The sequence below is a fragment of the Squalius cephalus genome, assembly GCF_949319135.1.
Source record: "Squalius cephalus genome assembly, chromosome: 21".
Taxonomy (NCBI): Eukaryota; Metazoa; Chordata; class Actinopteri; order Cypriniformes; family Leuciscidae; genus Squalius; species Squalius cephalus.
In genome coordinates this window covers 8,561,061-8,583,239 of record NC_137142.1, presented here as the reverse complement: position 1 = coordinate 8,583,239, position 22,179 = coordinate 8,561,061, and the positions used below count along the sequence as shown (strand labels likewise).

General features: G+C 36.1%; 1 protein-coding gene across 1 annotated transcript in view; it reads left to right on the top strand.

Annotated features, from left to right (window-relative positions):
• The window catches only part of LOC307148928 (CUB and sushi domain-containing protein 1), an 838,966-nt gene that overhangs the window by 780,603 nt on the left and 36,184 nt on the right, over window positions 1–22,179 (top strand). Inside the window, exons 55-60 of the mRNA XM_079854872.1 lie at window positions 590–778; window positions 2,926–3,099; window positions 4,719–4,901; window positions 8,653–8,829; window positions 9,877–10,056; window positions 13,410–13,583. Coding sequence (XP_079710998.1) covers window positions 590–778; window positions 2,926–3,099; window positions 4,719–4,901; window positions 8,653–8,829; window positions 9,877–10,056; window positions 13,410–13,583 — 1,077 coding nt within the window. The remainder of the gene's footprint in view (window positions 1–589; window positions 779–2,925; window positions 3,100–4,718; window positions 4,902–8,652; window positions 8,830–9,876; window positions 10,057–13,409; window positions 13,584–22,179) is intronic.

The window sequence follows — 22,179 nt, the reverse complement described above, 5'->3', positions numbered from 1 at the left end:
CTTTTCCTCTCCCAGGGGGCTTAATGGAGTGCCGAGACATTGACAGCTGCCACCGAGGCAAGGCAGTCTAGTTTGTTTCCCCTGGACATGTCTTTTTTTTTTCTTTTTTTTTTAATTGCGAAGGGCAGTAACTGAAATTGTAACTGCATGGCCAACACAGCATGCCAGCCAATAACAGCATGTACCTGTTTCAGGCACAGAAAACTGTAATATGACCACATCTGTCAAAATCTGACAAGACAGTCTAGAAAGAATCAGCTTCATGTGTAAAATATCATTGACTGCGTGAACAGATATATCAACTGGATCAGAATGCACTCACAATGTGTTCCAGGTATGCATGGGAAAAACAAAAGCCCATTGACTGTTGAGGAAGTGCAGAGATAAAAGGCAAAGAAAGTTCTGAAGGAGCTCTTATAATCCATATCTTCAAAAAGAAAGTGTGGTTTGCGGTTTGTAGTTGATTGAAATTGCTCCAGAGGCTGCAGCAGCAATCCTACTGTTCAGTCTCCTCCATTGATTTCTTCTGTCTTTCCTCACTCTTGCTTCCCTGTCAGACATTAAGCATCTGGCTGTTTTTATCTTGCAGTGGTAAACTGCTCTGATCCGGGCTTTGTGGAGAATGCCATTCGTCACTCTCAGCAGCGCTACACAGAGAGCTTCAACTACAGAAACACCGTGATGTATCACTGCAAGAGAGGCTTCTATCTGCTCGGCTCCTCCGTTCTCACCTGTCGGTCAAATGGCTTCTGGGACAGATCACTTCCTAAGTGCCTTTGTGAGTGATAGTCTGGTATTTCGTCCAATATGCTCTTCTAGAGAAGGATGCAGTATTGAAAATAGCATTGCTGCCGTATACATCTGATGGAATGCTATCTTTTTTTGTTTAATTTTCAATAATATCCAACATGCTGATAACAAGCTCAATTAATTTGAGAAGCACAATTATACAAGATATTAAGAGGTTGAGAAGGTATTTATTATTTGCCTATGGGATAAGATAAACCTATGATATGTTCTCTAAAATAAGAGAACATTATTATACCTTATTATACACATTTAATTTAGATATTTAGATAAGGTTGACTGATTTTTTTCCCCCCTTCATTGTAGTTTCAATATTTTAAGTGCTTGTGCACTAAAGGGAATACATTTAGATATGTAACTTTTTCAGAGAGGGCTGACAGTGTGCTGTGCTTTTCAATGCTAAAAGTAACAATAACTGTTCAGCTGTCAGCGCATTAAAGTCATCTCTGAGAAGTTGCATCTCTAAATTCATCTACTTAAAAGCTCTACTACAGCCATAAAGAACCACGTTTGTGACTTTTGTGAACAAGACAATTACTGCACTGTCAAAATGTTCTCTAAATAGTTGGTCAATGTACAAATGCAGACGGACATCTTTTGCCATTGTCTCGCACCTCTATTTTTTCAGCATCTCATGCTGCGAGCATTGCTTTTTTGAGTGTATTTTTAACTTGACACATTATATGTCGAGTTAAAAATAGTTCAACTTTTAAAAACACATCTCATTCCTCCTTTGTTATGTTCCATTTTGTTGTTCTCCATCCAGCTGTCATAATGGAAGCATACAGCCTGTTATCACCTCTTAGGAAGCACATCTGATTGGTGTCTGGACATGACTATGTTTGGAATAGTATAATACCCAACTAAATGTACTCTTTCTGCACTATATAGTTTGTATACGGTGTACTGTATGCATGGAACACCCAGACATCTGACCAAACTACATTTGTCAATTTAACATTATGCAGCACAGATTACTGCACTGCATGGAATACCGTATCCTACAATGCAGTGTGGTTGACTTGACAATTATTTTCCATTGTAATGGATGAACCAGAACTAATACCAGCTGTTATTTTTAACATCTCATTCTTTGACTATTTGGTCAGACTGCCAAATGTCATAAAAAAAAAAAAAAAAAGAATAGAATGCAAATCAACCTTATTAATTTCCAAGGTCCTAACTGAAAACCACTTGCTGAATTAAACAGGCAACAAAGGTTAGGTTATGTGACAACAGTGTAGCTTATGCCTTATGTTTCTATGGTAATTGAAAAAACTGAAACACTGCATACCACATCCATTTTGAGACAATGCAATTCAATTAGACCTTCTGGTAACACTTTCTATGAAGTCCATACTATAATAAATTATAGCTCCATTTATACTTATTTATTATTAGTATTACTATTCTATAAATATATTTATAAAGACTCATTAAGACCTATACTGCATTATTAGAGTAGTTATAGTTACATTTATATTTTTTTTTTTAATTAATTATAAGTCATGCTTTCGCTTTTTCAATATGCAGCTCATGAAGATGTGCTCATCATACATTTTAAATTGTATATTTGTAAATGTAATTAATGAGCAATAGTTTATGTAATAAAATAATGAAAAGAAAAACAGAAATCATTAATACAAACAGTTGATTTTTTTCTTCCAAACTGCTGTAAGCAATACAATGCATATGGCTGAGATATAGATTTTAACAAATCAAAATTATTCATGACCTCTAATGTAAACATTAGCCATCAAAGACATAATTGATAACTAATTGGTACAGCAAACGAGGGTCTCTGGAACTATTTTAGATTTGATCATTTAATCAGCGTATGGTTGATTATGAGCATGCACATTGAAAAAGCAAATGCATGACTTAAAAGTAGTATAAATGTAACTATAACTATTTATATAATGCAGTATAGGTCAGGATGAGTCTTTATACATATATTTATAGAATAGTGATACTTACAAATAAGTAAAGAATAGGGCTATCATTCATTATAAGCATGGACTCCATAGAAAGTGTTATCAAACCTTTTTTAATGATATGCAAAAGAACAATGAAGTTTTTATCCGAGATGTTCCATTCTCTTCCTTCTGCCCCCCATAGCAATATCCTGTGGTGATCCCGGCACACCACCATTTGCTCTCATGTCGGGCCAGAAGTTCACCAACGGAGCCGTGGTCCATTACTCCTGCAGCCAGAGCCGAACTCTCGTGGGAAACGCCACGCGCCAGTGTCTGGAGGATGGTCGGTGGAGCGGCTCGCTGCCCTACTGCTCAGGTACACGCATCAGCAGGTGGCAGAGCCTCGGGGCGAGAGACGCCAGATGATCTTTAAGCCCCTGTCTGAGCAGCTCAGCTCACTTCAGACTTAATCTGAGCCCAGAGAGATCTTAAAGTTTAAACAGTAACTGCTGTTGACATCAGCGCAGACAAAGTCCAGATGATACACACATAATGCAGCTCTCATTCATTATATGTTTATGTGATGCTTTTATTAAATAATAATGTAAACCAGAGTGCCCTGGACTAGAGCATAGAAGTATGGTTTCAGAAGAACACACATTAATTTTGTCCATAGAGAAATTGATTTTAGTGAAATTTTAGCAATCTGAGACCCATGAGATGGGTTTGTAATAGCATATTGCAAATTGTTTTCATGTCAGTCTCCCTTCACTTTCTAGCAACTATATTTCGATACATTTTGCAATAAACATTCTATATAATTGCTATAAAATAAATCAATAGTCTGCCATCATTTTGATTTGATTGTCATGTGCAATACTTCATGGCATGAGTCTTGAATGGATTTAAAGTAAGTTTATTTCAATCAAATGATGTACAGGTGCTGGTCATAAAATTAGAATATCATCAAAAAGTTGATTTATTTCAGTAATTCCGTTAAAAAAGTGAAACTTGTATATTATATAGACTCATTACATGCAAAGTGAGATATCTCAAGCCTTTATTTGTTATAATTTTGATGATTATGGCTTACAGCTTATGAAAACCACAAAATCAAAATCTCAGAAAATTAGAATATTACATGAAATCACACAGTAATTACACAGTGATCCCATGGTCATTGAACCAGGTTTTGGTTATTTTGGCAGTGTGGGCCGGTGCAAATCCTGCTGGAAAATGAAGGAAGCATGAAGTGCTCTGAAAATGTCCTGGTAGACGGCTGCGTTGACTCTGGATTTAATAAAGCACAGTGGACCAAAGTCCTCTTTTCTGATGAGAGCAAATTTTGCATCTCATTTGGAAACCAAGGTCCCAGAGTCTGGAGGAAGAATGGAGAGGCACACAATCCAAGATGCTTGAAGTCCAGTGTGAAGTTTCCACAGTCTGTGTTGGTTTGGGGAGCCATGTCATCGGCTGGTGTTGGTCCACTGTGCTGTCCACTCAACGCAGCCGTCTACCAGGACATTTCCAGAGCACTTCATGCTTCCTTCAGCAGACAAGCTTTATGGAGATGCTGACTTCATTTTCCAGCAGGATTTGCACCTGCCTACACTGCCAAAATAACCAAAACCTGCTTCAATGACCATGGGATCACTGTGTAATTACTGTGTGATTTCATGTAATATTCTAATTTTCTGAGATTTTGATTTTGTGGTTTTCATAAGCTGTAAGCCATAATCATCAAAATTATAACAAATAAAGGCTTGAGATATCTCACTTTGCATGTAATGAGTCTATATAATATACAAGTTTCACTTTTTTAACGGAATTACTGAAATAAATCAACTTTTTTATGATATTCTAATTTTATGACCAGCAGCTGTATTTCCCTGTAATAATGTTTTTTTGTTTTTTTTGTTTTTTTTTCTCAGAGTTGGTTAGTTTGCTTTACTTTTGCATTTGTCAATGAGAGTCATGTCTCTGTCTTAATTCCAGGTGATAATCCGGGATTCTGTGGCGATCCAGGAATTCCTCCTCATGGTTCTCGTCTTGGGGAAGAGTTCAGGCATAAAAGCCTCCTAAGGTTCACGTGTGAAGCAGGCTACATTCTGATAGGTTCTTCCGAGCGCACCTGTCTGCAGAATGGGTCCTGGAGCAATACCCAACCCGTATGTGAAGGTGAGGGTCACATATCCCTGTAGAGAAACACACAAGGTGAAATTCACCAGTATTTTGAGCTTAATATGATCAGAAAGGCAAACGTTCCTCCGAGCAAACTGTGATCCAGTACAAGCAATGTCCTAATGAGAAAAATGTATGCTTGAGAGACTAGGGTTTTTTATTTTTTGCCTTTAAAAAGGTTTAAATATATTCTAAGAAGAAAAAAAAAAAAGTCAGGCTTAAAGCAGGCTTAAATTACAACGTGTTCTCTTTGTTTCTGAACCTCTCTTAACCTGCTTTGCTCACTCTTTTCCTGAATTGTACACTGTAATTAGTGTAAAATTGATCTTTTGATGCTAACCGGCCTAAAATCTGTAATTGCCAGTTAACTCAATGACTCTGGTTAGTGGAGCTGCACAAAAGGCCCTGTCATTAGCGTTGAGCATAATGATACATCGCTCTAATAAGGATTTGTGAATAGACCACTCTAACTAACTGGTAAATGGAAACACTGAACGTTTTGACATGATTCAGAATCTGAGCAAAGTTTCTTTCTTTCTTTCTTTCTTTCTTTTTTTTCATTGTTGTTAAAAAGTTAAATTGGTTTTCTTATTAAAATATTAAATTTATATTAAAATGAATAAAGTAGTTTATTCTTTGCAGTTCCTAGGCAATCCACTGAAATATTAAGATGACAGTTATAAATAGTATAAATAGTTATAAATTGTAGATGGCAGTTATCGCTACTGTGAATAATTCAATTTGCAAGATTCAGTCTTATTCCAGTATGATAACTGATATGTCAAATACCTTTGTATAACCTTAATATAGCTTGGACTGTCAAAATATAATGACTGATACCCAAACGTACATGAATGCAGTATAGCCTATAGTGACATTTTTCTTTTCTCTTTTGTGTTGTCTAAACCCTGTTAAACTAAAAATAATAATAATGTTTTTAAAAGTTCACTATGCAAATAAATTTAACTGAAAAGAATTTAGTAGATATTTGATGCTAATCCTCAGTGTTTGTACTTGCCCCTAAATGTTTTTGAACACTTGGGCAATGTTATATTTTTTGTTATTCTGTGTAGTTTTCTTCCAATTTTGCAGTCCCATGTGTGTGATAATTTAAATATCACCCACTATTGTCTGACACTGTTTGCAAATGTTCGTTGTTTTGTGTGTGTGATTTATATTAAGTTTATATATATATATATATATATAGTTAACGAAAATTATGATTATCCCACACCTATACATTTTTAATATATTCACCAATTTCATTGCAGAGCTCCATAGTATATCTCAATTTGTAATTTTGTTATTCTCAGATGAAAACAAATAATAGCGCTCAGCAAATAAACCTCCTGGAAGATGGAATTCTAGAGGACAATACTGATGTGCTCAGGGTGTTTTATAACTAATTTATTTGTTTGTTTTCTGCTACAGACAGTATGACGGGATTGCTTAAAAGAAATTGATAAGATACATTATTAAGGGCACATTCATAATTGAATAAGAGCTTTAGCACATAGCCTATAGCTGAGATTGAGCGTTGTGTTGGGCTTTAGTGCAGTTGTGGGGATTACAGACAATACTTTCTGGATACTGGACATGAAACACAAGTGTCTTGTCACTTACAAATAATGACTTAAAACAAATAAAAAAATAAAAATATATAAAAATATATCTGTTTACAGCAGCCCTCCACTGGGATCTCATTAACTCTTAATTGGTCCAGTTTTTCTCTATTTACTTCAATTGTGTATTGTTTAATCTAAGAGGATATAAGGGCCAAATTACAGCTGCAAATTTTGATGACAATAAAGATTAAGTGAGTCTTGTATGTCTCCAACTATTTCAACAACAGTTCTACTGATTAAAATAACACTAGGAAGAGTAATTATAAGTTTTTAGTATCATAATGATTTCTTAACTGTAACTTAACAAACAACCAGTTGTTCTTCTAATCTTGAATATGCTCTTGGAGCAAAAAATAATCATATATGTTCACATTCTGATCCTCTGTCTGAAATTATTATTATTTTGTATGTTTTTTTTTACGGGGCAGTTTCTTTTTCTTATGGGGCAAATTCTCCATTGCACTGTGTGTCAAGTACAAAACTGCAGTCAAATGCTCTGACCAAACATAATTCTCTGACGCCATCTAGGAAAACACATTCCTGACACTGGGGTCCTTCTAAAGTCTGTACAGAGATGCAAACGAGCCGTTTAAACAGGACGCATTAGTGTGAACATTCCTTTACTCTTCCATTTTTCCTGTTGTCAGGAGTTGCTCAAGCACATGGACTACATCTGAATACTGTATCCATTGTAGAGCGTCAGTGATTGTAATGGGTTCTCTTTGCTTTTGACATGTCCGGTGTAGACAAGTGTCAGTCATAAAGCGATGATGTAAAAGTATTTGTCAATGTCTTGCTGTAGAGGCAGTCCAACAACATCCATATGAGCCATTCTTTTTGTACTGAAGAGGATTTTTTTTTTAGCCATGACACTCTCAGGATGTTTTAAAGGTACAGAGATCTCCTATATCAGAAGATCAAGGAAAATTTGATTTCTAATGTTATGACCCCTATAAACTCTTGTTTCTTCAATAGCAATGAAAATAGGTAATGTATTATTTTATTGGCTGTCGCACGTGGGTCATAATTTAGAAAGCACACGTGAAAGCTGTGTCATATGGACACCAGACCAATGTGAGCATGTTATCAGCATCTCTGTGCATCTCTTTAGATTCTAATATATCTAAACTGTGTACCATTATTTTAATTGGAGGAAGAACTAAGTTGATCTATCATACCAACAACACTCTAGCTGCAAAATAAAGTAATCAGTATCATAATAATCAATGCAAATTAACCAACATCCAGTTTCCTATTTATTTATTCACAAATGCTATTGAAATTATTACACTAGAAAATGTCCTTGATGCACAGAAACACTCCTAATTGTTTTTGTTTTTGTTTCCACAATAGCAATGAAAATGAATAATTTATTTAATAAATAATTTATTGGCTGTTGCATTTTAGTCGTCATAATGGTGAAAATGTTGTATGGACACCCGGCCAATTTAATGTTGTCACGCACTCCTCTGTGCTATTTATGGGCTTTTCCCAAATCACAGAAGTGACCTCGACGTCCGGGTTAGCGGTAGCATTAGCCATCAGGCAAGTGTTATTTAAATAAACTCCTGATGTAACTTTCCAATGCCTCTTTTTATGAGTACAGAACCTATTTGTACTACTGTAGAAGTTTGGTACCATTCCGGGCATTATTAGTGGGGTAATTTACCAGATACAACCTTGGATACATTAGCGCCTGCACTAAGCCATTCAGCTGATATCTCTAAATAAGCTCTAACTTTAATAATGTTCGACCAAGGGAAAAAAAGCTTCTGGGGGGGTGTTTGGCTCGAGGTCGTGGTGCAAAGGACCCTAGGATGAAATTACTCCGAACCATCCCTTTAACCATATTGGAGCATATCATCTTTATTGCCCTTATCTGTAAACGACACTTCAAAGTATGAGCACAAAAAAAACTCGTCAACAACACTCTGCAGGCTGTAAAAACCGGTGCTTGTGGTGTAATTTGAAGTGTTTTGCTTGTGATGCTAGGCCTAAGATATGTTTCACAGAAACACTTCTCTCTCGACTGCTGTTTTCAGTCCCGCCGGGCTGCAGTCTTTTTACTCCTAGCATATTGGAGTTCTCTCTTTAACGTCTTTGGTCTTTGATTGTCTTCCCAGCTGTATCCTGTGGAAACCCTGGAACGCCAGCCTACGCCAAGATCATCTTCAGCGATGGAATGCTGTTTTCCAACTCGGTGACGTATGCCTGCTGGGAGGGCTACAAGACCTCTGGCCTCACCACTCGCCATTGCACCACCAATGGCACCTGGACTGGCTCAGCACCAGATTGCATCGGTCAGAACAGCAACCTTTACTCTCTTTGATCTCAGCAAAATGTTTCAATTAATTTTGTAAATATACAAGTATTGCTTATGCAATGTACTGTACTCTGTGTGCTTTAGGAGCTGCACTGATAGTTCTGCCACAAGTCACTTGATATACCACTATTAACAAAGATTGAACTCAGCAACTAAAGTTTCACATCTTAACAGGAGGACAACAGGAGTAATCTTTCCATAAAGTTTAGCACTTTTAGCTGAATTGATATAAGTTTTGTGTAATAGCTTGTTGCAGGAAAATATACAGTGAGGTCCAAAAGTCTGATAACACATTGAAAATCTAGGTTGTAGAAAACAATTTAATCCTAGATAAAGCAACAAATTATTATTATAATTTTTTATTTATTTTTTAGACGAACACAAGACTTACTCTTGATTCTGTGCTATTTCTTGGTCACTAATCAAATTTGTGACATTTCATGTCAGAATGAATTGTTATTATGATAAAATAGTTTTAATGAAAAATACAACATAAAAAAAAAAAAATACAATTAAATACATTAGAAACATGCAAATTGTAAGCATTTTCACATGTAGACTTTTGGTCCCAAATTTGGAATTACAAGACATTGAAAAATTAAGATAATGTGCACACAAATGTAACCCAAAAACACTTTGAATATGCAGTGCATTCAAAAAGTATTCTGACCGCTTTTTTCACATATGTTGCTTTGAGTGGGTGATATGTCAGCCTTATTCTAAAATAAATAGATAATAATAAAAGTTGACAATGCATATGAAGTGGTATGGAGTGTAGATGTGAACAAAAAAACAAACAATTTAAAGCATTTTAGCATAAGGTTGCAACGTAACAAAATGTGGAAAAAAAGGAAGGTGTCAAAATACTTTCTGAATGCACTGTACATGTTTGTAGTTATGCCAAGTTCTAAATGATTTAATTGCTTTTTTTATTTAATTCAATTTTATTTTCAAGTGCAATCCCTATAAATTATTAAAGAATGTTGTTTAATGTTTGAGTCTAGCTGATTCTCTCCCTTTATAGTTATCAGCTGTGGGGATCCTGGTCCAATTGCCAACGGAATTTACATTGGAAAAGAATTCATATTTAACAAAACCGTTCACTACCACTGTAACCCTGGGTATGTGATGGAGCACCCTGGTTCACCTACTCTACGCTGCAGCAAAGATGGCTCTTGGAATCAGACCAAACCGAGCTGCAGAGGTAAACTCAACTCCTAATTCTTTTTCAACAATTCTTTCTTTACAGGCAGAGAGGGCAGCAATTCCAGTCACTCCGCAAACAGCATCATGAGATCTTTTTAAAGATATACTAATATTGTGGAGTTCTTAGCATCTCAACATCAAAAGCCTTTCAGATGTTTTTGATCTTTGTTTTTTGACTTGCCTGGCAAGTGAGATTATTCACTTACGAACTCCAAGGAGATGTTGCCATGAAGTGTGTAGGATCTATGTTATCAGATGTCAGAATGAAATTAGTGAGTGGTGCAATGAAGACAGCTCAGCCTCCTCACGATCATTTCTAGAGCATATCAGATATTTGTTTTCAGAAACAGGAAGAAATGTGATGCATGCTTGAAATTCAGAGAGACTTTAGTCTGTAATCCCATTTAATCATTATTTCCTCCTGTTAGTAATACACTTCCTTCCATTAGCAAACGGAACGTAATGATCAAGGAAAGAAAATAAATAACTCTAAGCCCCTTGTTAGCATACTGTGCTTTTAGATCTCACTTTCCATAGTCTGAACAACTGAAAGGAGGAGGTGTTCAGTTTGGACACATCTTCAGTCAATAATAATGATGATGATGATGAAATCAGGGCTGTCGGCTGTTCAGAATGCCTTTAAAATGCCTTCCAGTTCCATCCCTTCGTTTGAACTGAGGTAGCAAAAAGAATGTGGAATTTCATTTGGAATTTGAATGTAGGACAGTGAAATGAAATTAAAATACACTGCTGTAAGTGTAGGTTTTAATGTTTCATGTAGTACTTGCAGACATATTAGTTTATAGTGATGATCAGTGTTTGAAATGCCACCTTATAGAGGTTTGTAATTTTTTTTTATGGATAATTGACATAAAATATTTTGAGACACATATTGTAACATATATATAATACTTTTCTAATTATTTTATAATGATTATGCATGCAGCTTTATGACCTCATTAATATAGAGATTATATGGAACTTTTAAAAAACCGTTACACCTACAGACCATTCATTAAGGCAAAAGAGTTTTAAAAAAATGCTGTCCAGTTACAGCATCTAAAATATCCCCTTTAATGCATTCATATAAATTTTTTGGTTGTAAGCTCATGTTAAGCATCAACTACCTGTATTGAATTATATCTATTAAATGTCTTTTAATTTTAAGGACCATGGTGGGAGAGTGTATTTCCATAATTATCTAATTTGTGCAACATTTTTATGTCAGTTTAAAAGTTAAGCAATGCTTTATAGCAAAATTAAAATCTTTTTTTATAGTATTGAAAAATATGTGCAATCAGTTAAGATCTATTGTACACATTACCAAGTACATTGTGAAACAACTAGTTAAAACTGCGATATCAATTTAATCGTGTTTCATCACAAAACTTGGTCTAATGAAAATCTTCTGTAGTGTGACTATGTTCTGGTTCTTCGTCTAAATTTTGTAGATGTTGGATATCAGAATGGTAAGAAAATTGGGAAAGGTTTTGGCACTTGCTATGTGAACACAAAAAGGGTTCTGAAAAAAAGTCACACTTGTACTCCTTGCAGTGAAAAATTACCGCATAGGAAATTAATGGGAAACAAATTTCATCTAGTGGAAACGTTTGGTACTGCGCCAAATCAAAATTTGACTGAAAGCAATTTTTCAAGATATTGTAAGCTCATCTATATTGGCCCAATGGAGGTTTCCGATAGAACGGGTGAAGGTCTCTGCGCGTTACTGTTTTTCCGCGTGGCAAAGTAATTTAATTCCTTTTAAGCTTTTATCTGACTCCATTTTATCACAACCTCGAATTTAGGTTAGATTACCCAATTGGTTATTGGTCAATTATATAATAGTTTAGCAATACATTTGATTATTCTATTTAACTCTTTACTTTATATTTTACTCGTTCTTTAGGAAGCTATGTCGCTCAGTCTCGCGCCAGTCTGATAGATAACCAGAGGTTATGGCTAAAACGATTCAACAATGCCGCATGCACGCTTGCTATTTGTAAAAAGTACCCATGTAGCCCCCTACAGTTGCAAATTGTAACAACTTGGTTAAAGCCCAAACAGTAACCAAAATCAGTTAAACCCGACATTTAGAAAATACATAATGTTGAAGTCTTTGAGGTCCTTCAACATTATGGGCTGATCTGAGGTACAGAATCGCCCTGAGCCTCTTGTTGCATTTCTTTATATAGACAGAAACTTCTTTCACATGGAAACATTTGTTAACAATGGGAATTTGCATACAGAGTTTACACCTTTTGGGAGCAGAATGACATTTGCCTGGAAGACACACCCTCCTCTGTGTGCAAGTTATCTCTAAACTCTTAAGAACTTTATTACCTTTTGGTTTACTTCTTTGGGAATGAGACATTTGTACCAGTCGCACTGAGACATTTCAAATGATACCAAACATGTATACTACTGTATGATAATCATTCACATTAAACCATATAGAGTTTTGGGTGAATATCTGGTGATCTCAGCATGATAGAGAGACGACATGGTGGAGATGATTCACTCGGGGATGCTAGTTTCTCAAGAGAGAGTCAAATGTTAATTTCCAGGAAGGTCTTTTGTCTTCTCGGGAGTGGTCGTTCCTCAACCAGACTGCCCGGCATTTTCTAATTTCTCAATTCTTACAATATCAACCTCAAATTTGGAACACAACTTGTTTAGATATATTACTTTGATTTTCTTGCAGTTTTAGAGTAAAACATGTTTTGGGAAATATGTATTTCTTATCAAAATAGTATTTTTGTGCATTATCTGTGCAATAGTATTTTTGTGCATTTTTCATAACAATAAACTTAAACTTCTTTAAATTTCTATAACTTATTTTAAGTTTTTTTATTTTATTTTCACTTTAACAATAATCTTCTAAGTGTCTTCTTCAAAAAGAGGCCAAACTTAAGTCTGTGCTCCAAAGCATTAAATATTTATGACAGTTGAATTTGGAAATTTAAATCGTTAGGTCTATGTTCAAAAAGTAGTTAACAGGTAATACATCGATTATAACTACTGCATACATATAATTTAATACCATAAAATATTAAATAAAATATTATTAAAAATAAATATAGTGCATTCATCTCATTTAAATAAAAAAAAAAGAAATCATTATTAAAAATAAATATAGTGCATTCATCTCATTTAAATAAAAAAAAAAAAGAAATCTGTCATTTTTGACCACCCTGCGAGGAGCACCAAAGGGTTATAATGCTTTGCAATCAAATACAAAATTTCTGTAATTTCATTGTGCTGTGGCGAATTTTTATTCCATCTCATGAAATTAAATTGATCCAATTCTTAAATATTAAATTCTGTCCAACTTGTTGTGGTGTTGTTTTTCAGTCATCATGTGTGGCCAGCCTCCATCTATCCGCTATGGGCGAGTGGAGGGCTCAGACCTGCAGTGGGGTTCGAGTGTTACCTACAGCTGCTTTGAAGGATACCAGTTGTCCTCTCCTGGAATAGCCACATGTGAAGGGAATGGCACATGGCGTGGTGAAATCCCTCAATGTCTGCGTAAGTACTGCTCTGTTCCATTAACAGAAAACAGAATTAAACCCCATTAGCACATCCATGAAAAGAGGATGTAAACAATATGTTTGGCTTCAGTAGACAGCATATTTAATTACAAACGCTGAGGCTGTGACGCATATAAATACAGTCCGTTTTGTGCTAATATACTTAACTTAGCAGTTCTTTTTGTCATTTGTGAAAGGATGTATTTACAATGTGCAAGGTATACATTTCTTTGTTGCTCTCACATGTCAAATAAAAACAAATCCCGATAACAACTGATACCCATGCAAATTAATCTTCTGCAGAATAAATAAATAAAATAGCAAAATCTCTACCATCTTGACAAATTTCTGCCATCATCTGCCGTTCTGTTGTGTATGGAGTACTGTGTCACTATGATGGAAGATTCATTGTGAAGGTAAAATGATCGCAGTGTAAGAAAAGAATCGCATACGTAGAGTAAGATTTGTGGATGTGTACATTAGATTGTAAGCATAAAATTAAATTTGTATGCGCTAGAGAAGCTTTGCAAATTTGTTTGTTTGTTGCGAAATTGCGAAAACGGTGACAGCATGCACATGCGCATTACGTGTTTAGTCTTTTTACAAAGTGACTGCCAACTAATTGTCTGGCATGCATAATACTGTCACGTTTTGAGTTAGTTTTTCCTGTTCTGTTTATGTTTGAGTTTCTTTGTTAATCTTCTAGTTTGTTAATTAGTTCAGTTCTCCTCCTTTCCCTGCCTGTTTGTTTATATGGTTTCTGATTGATTTGAGTATTCTGTTCAGGTGTGTCTCGTTAATTAACTCATCAGCTCCTTTGTTTGCCTTGATGTATTTAAGCCCTCAGTTTCTGTCTGTTCCCTGTCATGTAATGTTGTTGTTTGATGTCCTGGTTAATATTTTGATTCTTGGATTAAAGATTTATTTTGAGTGTATCTTTCGTTATGCGCTTCATTACAGCCACCGACCATGACAAATACAGTGTTTTTAGTTTTTTGTGGATCCGTGTGAACGGGGAACATTTTGAGAACGTTGTCATCTGTACAGAGTACATTTTTAGTACATCGTTGTCGTGTAAACGTATCCTTAGTTAATGTATCTATATAGCAGCTCTGGAGAAAGCAGTGATGTCATCATCCAGCTCAATTCAGTTCTCATACAATGTTGTCAAAGCAGGCAGATCAATACTATTAAGAATGAATATAGCTGCAAACAACGATACGGGGGCCAAGCCCCTGAAGCAGCTGCAACAGCAGTGCAGAGCAGGAAGAGCAAAAATAGCAAAAATTGAACATACATGAAAAAACAGCTGTTTCAGAAATGCAGGTGAAAATGAAATCAAAATGAACAGAAGTTCAGATGAGAATAAACACAGAATGAACAAAAACATACTTATTTCTAATCCAAGAGAAAGAAAGATTAGTACAACACTTGAATATTAAAGGAATCGAAATGACACAATATTCCACACTATCTCTGGATCATCAGATGCCTTTTACTTATCTTGTTGTGCCACTGGGAAGACGTGCATTCACCAAGATGCCGATGTTCCATAATTTAAGTGAGAATCAACTCAAAAAGAATAATTTTTATATGCGCCGCATGTCTTATTTATTGAGTTCCTTCTCAGATGGACACCATGTCTGGAACTGAAGCATGTTTGAACCACTTCTGGCCACAGGGCCACTATTGCGGTCTGGGCATGTGCCACATAGGATTCGAACCCACGACCTGGGCTGCGTTTCCCAAAAGCATCGTAAACCTAAGAAGTTCGGAAAAACGATCGTACGACTGATCTTAATATTATGGTCTGTTTCCCAAAAGCATCGTAACTTAAGTAGCACTTGAAAATCTTCGTAGAACTACGAGTGCTCTGGAGTAATCGTAAATCCCCAAGTGCATCGTAAGAAGACAGATTTATGAGGTCACCTGCAGGACAACTGGCAGATTACACTTTTTATCTAGATTTAACAGATTACACTGCAACGTGAGTATAATATAAGGTTTTGATTGTACTTTATTGTACACTTTTTTTGTACTCGTGTTTTGTTTAAATGAATTTATAAATGAAATAATTAAAAAGGGAAGAAAAAATAGAAATACACATCTAAAATTAAATGAATGAACAACAAAAAAAAATCATAAAAGAAGTAATGTGGGAAATATGCTTTAAAGACTGGGCAAAATAGGAATGAATTAAAAAAAAATCTGTCAATGACTTGCTGACGTGCACGAAAACCAACCATGTATTGGGCATTTCTTGCGGACCTCCTTCCCTGATCTTTGAACACCCCAGTTAGTTTGCAATGTCCTCCCAGATATTTTGTTTTTCCTTATTTGTATGGTGTCCTTTAAACCTGTTAAAAATAAAATATTTGTTTCGCTCTATCTCCTCTAAAAGGACATTAATTTTATCTTTTTAAAAGGTATCTTCTCTTGGTTTTTTTTTTTTTTTTTGTGTTCAACCATTTTGTCAGTGCCTCCGCCTGTATGGGTGCTTTATATAGACTTCTTATCCACAACAAATGACGATTCTTAGGTTAAACGTTCAGAATACGATTCCATATAAGGTTATATTTCAGCACTTCGCGAATGGACAGCGACGCTTAAGTAGCACGTAGAGCGCGTTTTCGCGCGTTCATGTTAAGTGCATTTTTGGGAAACGCACGTGGAGTTGCGGCGAGCGTTCGTAACCTTGCACGTACAGTGCACTCTTAAGAGCTAAGATACATCGTTATCGGGAAACCCGGCCCTGAATGGTTCGGGGCTCGTGGCACGTGGTTTAGCAGCTTGCGCCACTCAGTTGACACTGACTTACCAATCTGCCGAGGAGAGGCTTCAGTGTAGAACACACAAAAGTATGTTAACCAGATTATCATGCTAAGCTATCTTAATGCTAATGTAGCTTATGGTTCGCCTGATAGCTGAAGAGCCACAATGCAATCGTAAAGTGTAGCATTTAATATTATGATATTATATTGTAATTAATGACAATGTCCTTGTTTTGTTTTATGAACAATAAAGTTCCACCGCTTTTTATATGTGTTCTCAGAGTGAGCCCATACATGTGTGTCAAATTTGGTGAAAATATCTCATTTTGTTTTAGAGTTGTAGACATTTATATGTATGGGAACCGAGAACCGAGTTTTTCTTCAGAACCGGTGCCCAGTGAATCAATTCCTTGGAACCGTTAGCATGCCTGCTTAACAATTCCGCTTATCGGTTCCGCTCGTTGCAAATGTGTCATGATGTCACACGCGCTGCGTTGTTTTGGTTCAGAACGCAGCAAACATGGCATCGAGGCAGAAGCGCTCTAAAGTTTGGTTATATTTCACGCGAAAAGACGACAATACGGTCACTTGCAACACTTGTAAAAGTTCCATTTCGTCAAAGGGGAGAACTACCTCCAATATGCAGAAACATTTGGCCACACAGCATGCAATTAATTTGCAGGACTGTCGCGTGTTTGATACACTACTATTTAGCGACACAAGTGAGTCAAGCAGCAGCGGAGCTAACGCGACGCCATCTGTTATTAATGCCGAAGGTAACTTGTCTAATAGTTAATGTGAGCGCCATTTCATTGTGTAAACTTTTACTATACGGAGGATAATCTCCATTGTCATTGTCCATCAAATTTAGATGATGATGATGACGGCCAGAGCCTGGCTGGGTCTCACACTGGCTCAGAGGCTGCAGCAAGTATCTCTCTGCACCTCTAGCTACTCCGTTTACAGAGGCAGGGAAGGATAAAATGATCATTTTTCTGCACAAAAATTGTTAATTTGCCTAAGTTGATAGCTGTGGTCTTTACAGAAGACTTCTTTGTATTTTTTTATGTCAGTTGAATTTTGTTTCAGGTTGAATCCTAATGAGCACTGTTAATATTCCAAAAGGCACAAGCTCTTCCTTGACTGTTTTCAGTCTGTGTTTTTAGTTTTTATGGCACATAAATGACAGTTTTTGTTTTTGTTTTGTTTTTTTTGTCTGGGCCAATGGATATGAAAATTAACAATTTCGTAATCCTAAGGCACTCTTCATGATAATCTTTCAAGGCACACACTAGCGTGCCATGGCATACTGGTTGAGAAACACTGCCCTAGACTATAGGTCCCTGGACTTTACTTTAAGAAGTAGCTCACCTACTTTTAGGTTTGTTCTGAGGTTGCCACACATAATTTGTGTATACTCTGTGCTGTGTCTTCTGATCAGATATTAAAGTGAGTTAATACAAACAAACAAGTTTGTACTTATTCCCTCATCCAATGAGAATCGATAAGGAATCGGATCAATAAGCAATATCGATAATGGAATCGGAATCGTTAAATTCTTATCAATTCCCATCTCTAATGAGAGCATAAAAAATGACCCATGGGTGACTTTGATTGGATTTTTTTTTTAACATTTGGGCATGAACATATAGCCAACGACCTATGTTTTCAAACTCCCTACGGTGGTTTCGTCTCGATAGGTCTAATGGTTTCAAATATTGGCAAATGTTTTTTAAGCGCTAAATCACAACGCTACATAAACAGTAAGGCGAAACCTAGCATGTTTGGTATCGTTGGACTCGGCACAAGAACCGAAGGAGACGACTCACGTGAAAATAAGTCAACCACACCTAGAGTTATAAGCATTTGAAAAATAAATTGTACCACTAGGTGGCGCTGGTTCGAAACTTCTCAGGCTCCCTCAGGACATCGTATTGATGACCCATACCGAGTTTCGTAATGATACATTCATGCGTTCATAAAATACAGCATTTTAGTACAAAATTCAAAATGGCCGATATGGGAAAATTAGATATTAGTAGACTCAACATGACACCCTGAATCTAACAAGACCACTTTTATGATTTTTGGACAAATAGTTCAGAAGTTATAAGCAAAAATAGCCATTTTTCGTAGGTCCGGACCAGTAGGTGGCGCTGCGCCGAAACGCTACATGTCACCTCAGGTCATGCTTGTGATGACATGTACCAAGTTTTGTCTAGGGATGCACCGATCCGGCTCCGATACTGTCATTCTTTGCTGGATCGGGTATCGGTTAGAGGAGGTCGATCCAAATCCGATATTGTGTGTATACTATTCTGTGTAGAGACTATTCTGTCTTTATTCTGTTATTGTTAAGCCCCACAAAAGGCACAAAAACATTATAAAGCACCATAGAGTTTTCGTGCACTATATTATAAGTGTTCAGAAGCCATTCTATAGTATAATGTGAGGTAGAAATTAATATTGAAGTCGTTAAATTCAAGTTCATGTAAACTCTTCCATCCGCTGCAGCTTTCAGTCATTCTCCATTCAGCATTCAAACAGCGCAGCGCGTACGGTTACGACAGTCAACACAATGAAACTCTCTCCAAGATGATTCAGTTTTACTATTATTATATTTGATCTGTAGATAAAGGTCTATGGTTTCGCATAAAATTACTTTATCTTGGTGGACTGTATTGCTGTACCTTAATCATGTTACTTTCTACCAGGTGTCTGTTAGATCACAGCAATGTAGTAGTAAAGAGCACTAATTGTTCTTCACGTGCACAGTAACTGAAATTTAAAACTGTTAAAAGAAAAGGCTGAATAAACTATTGCATAGATAGATATCACGCATCAATATGTCTTAACTTAGTGCTTTAAACGTTTATATGCGGACTCGACGCGCTGCGGCCTGTGACTCCATGTTGCTTCAAGCACATAATTCTGCGCTCGGGATGCACATAATAAGCGATTTGCTACATGATACATGTAAAATGATCATGATACATGAAAAAAAAAAAAGATAACATTTTTTTGGGCCAGTTCTCTGGCCAACGAGCGAACACTGTATGATTATGTTTCAGGCAGCAAATAATATACAGACAGTGAGGCATGTGCAACAACAATAATGTGCATAGTTCTGATCTACTGTCTTAACATAACACTTATTCTTAATCACAATTTACTCACCCTCAAGTTGTTCCAAACCTGTATGAACACAAAATAAAATATTTTGAAGAATGTCATAACCAAACAGTTGATTGGCCCCATTGACTTCTGTAAAATTATTATGGAAATCAATGGGCCTCATTAACTGTTTGTTTACTGACAACTTGAGGGTGAGTAAATGACAACTTTTTTTTGTTGTTGTTTTTTTGGGTGTGAACTATACCTTTAATGAATATTAGCTGGTTTTTAAAATTATTCAAAATTAATTCAAAATTATTCCCCCCTAATTTTGAAATCATAGAATCGCCCCTGATTTACATTTACAATCTTATGTACACTTCAACAAATCTTACCCTGCGCATGCGATTCTTTATGGCATCATTTTACCTTCATAGTTCATGGCTTGACTGAAATTGTGTGAAACGCAGCTACAGCACATCATAAAACCTGTTTTGACATTTTCAATACAAGTGTCAACACATCACAAATGGATCCCTCAAGTAGCCTGGCTTTCCGGTTTGCAGTGTGAAAGGTACGAGGTGCATGCACAGAATCTGCTGTTAAATCCTGGCTTTTATTGTAAGCCTTTGACACAATGTCAGCTGTTACAACAAAAAATCCTTGTTAAAAGTGCCAGAAAAAAAAGAACTGTATCGCAAGTACTCACGCCAAGAAGGACTATTATATAGAGGAGAACGGGAATAGTTGCCTCAACTAGTCTCACAGGAAAGATGTCATGAGGACTGTCACAAAAGTTTGGAGGCAAAAGACACAAATGCTTGTTTTCTCCAGCAGTGGTTTTGTATGCTGGTTTTAAACTCCTTGTTCAAAGCTATATTCAATTAGAAACTTTGTTTGTGAATTGTATCCTCCAATCCTCGTAACAGCTGTTGGGTTGGTATGAATGGTGAACTCAAAAACAAAAAAGAGCTGGATCCAAATGCAGTGAGTTTAATAATAGAATAAATATAACAAATCCAAAACAGAGAACAGAGAACATAATATCCGTGTAGTCCAGTGGAACACAATGAACACAATACAATCACAATAATATGTATTTAGAAAAGTGTTAATTATAAGGTTTAAAGATGTATTTAAAATGAAAGTGTGCTCTGAGAACTACTGTAGATTTTTTTTTTTTTTTTTAATGTCAGGTTGTCAAGCTCATATGTATAAGTCATATGTTTCCATTTAAATAATGTATTATTTAGAACGTTTGATTTAATGTAAATTAAGCAACCAGGTATGAGATGCTGTGCTGTATTGTGAATACAGTCACAGCTGAAGAGTGTTGGAGTGGTAGCGAAGCGTGTGCAAATCCTTCAGCCATGACTGCACTGACAATACAGCACCTCATCTGATAGAGCTGAAATAAAAACAGACTAGGAACTGTTTTCATGCTGTTTTTTTTTTTTTTTTTTTAAATACAGTTATGATATATTTTTTTCACACAGTATGAGAAAACATTGTTTTCTGTCTTAGTTTAAACTAGACCTGTTTGTGGCTCAGTGCAAATTTGGCTCAGCTGTTCATCAATAAACAGTACAACTCACTGTATGTAAACAGTGAACATACAGTACCATACCTAAAAACAGAAAACTTTTAAATAATATTCCTTGGTCCACACAATATAGGTAATCTCAGGTTTTACTGCACACACACACACACACACACACACACACACACACACACACACACACACACACACACACACACACACACATACTGGTTTCCATGCTGAATGGGGACCAACTTTATGATCATCACTTGTGGGGACCACCCTTTCTAAAGGTTCTAGAGGTATGAAAAAAATTAGGGATACTTACCATAGCTTTGATAACTTATACACGCCTTCAGATATCTGAATTGATGAAGTAATGATTTGACCATGCGTTATGGGGACTTTTGAAAAATCGAGTTGACATGTCTTATAGGGACCAACTTTGCATAATATTTGCATAATTCACACAACCTCCCATTAGATTTGTGGGGACCTAATTTGCATAATTCACACAACCTCCTATTTGATTTGTGGGGACTTAATTTGCATAATTCACACAACTTCCCCTTTTGATTTGTGGGGACCTAGATAGAACAAGAAATATATTACTAATGACAAATAATAGGCATTTATACGAAGTAATTCCTCAGATTGCATTTGTCCATTTGCCCTTAAAAAAAATGGGTTCAATCTACAACCAAGCTTCACTCTTGCATAGAACACCTATGGCCAGTTTCACAGACCAGCCTTAAGATAGTCTCAGACTAAAGTGTGTGTTTAAGCCGTTTTAACTGAAAGCACATCTTAAATTAAGTCCTTTGTGTCCAAGTGCCATTGTTTTGTCTCAAGATGCACACCAGTAATGCTTATTTCTAAGACACGTTTATAAAAGCTACTTAAATGTCCTAACTGAACTAAAGGCCTAATCCTGGTTTAATCTAAATCCTGTCTGTGAAACCAGGCCCTAGTGTTGTGCTTGTAATCATCTCCTCAACATGCAGAATATTTGTTTGGATCGATTGATTGTTCTTACAATTGATTGGAATATTAGTGTGATTGAAGTGGATTATATGTGAATGGAGAACTTTTTCACTGCAACAAAGGACTGCATGCAAGTAATGAATTATTGTCTGGATATTTTCCAACCCATTTCATACCCACAGGTC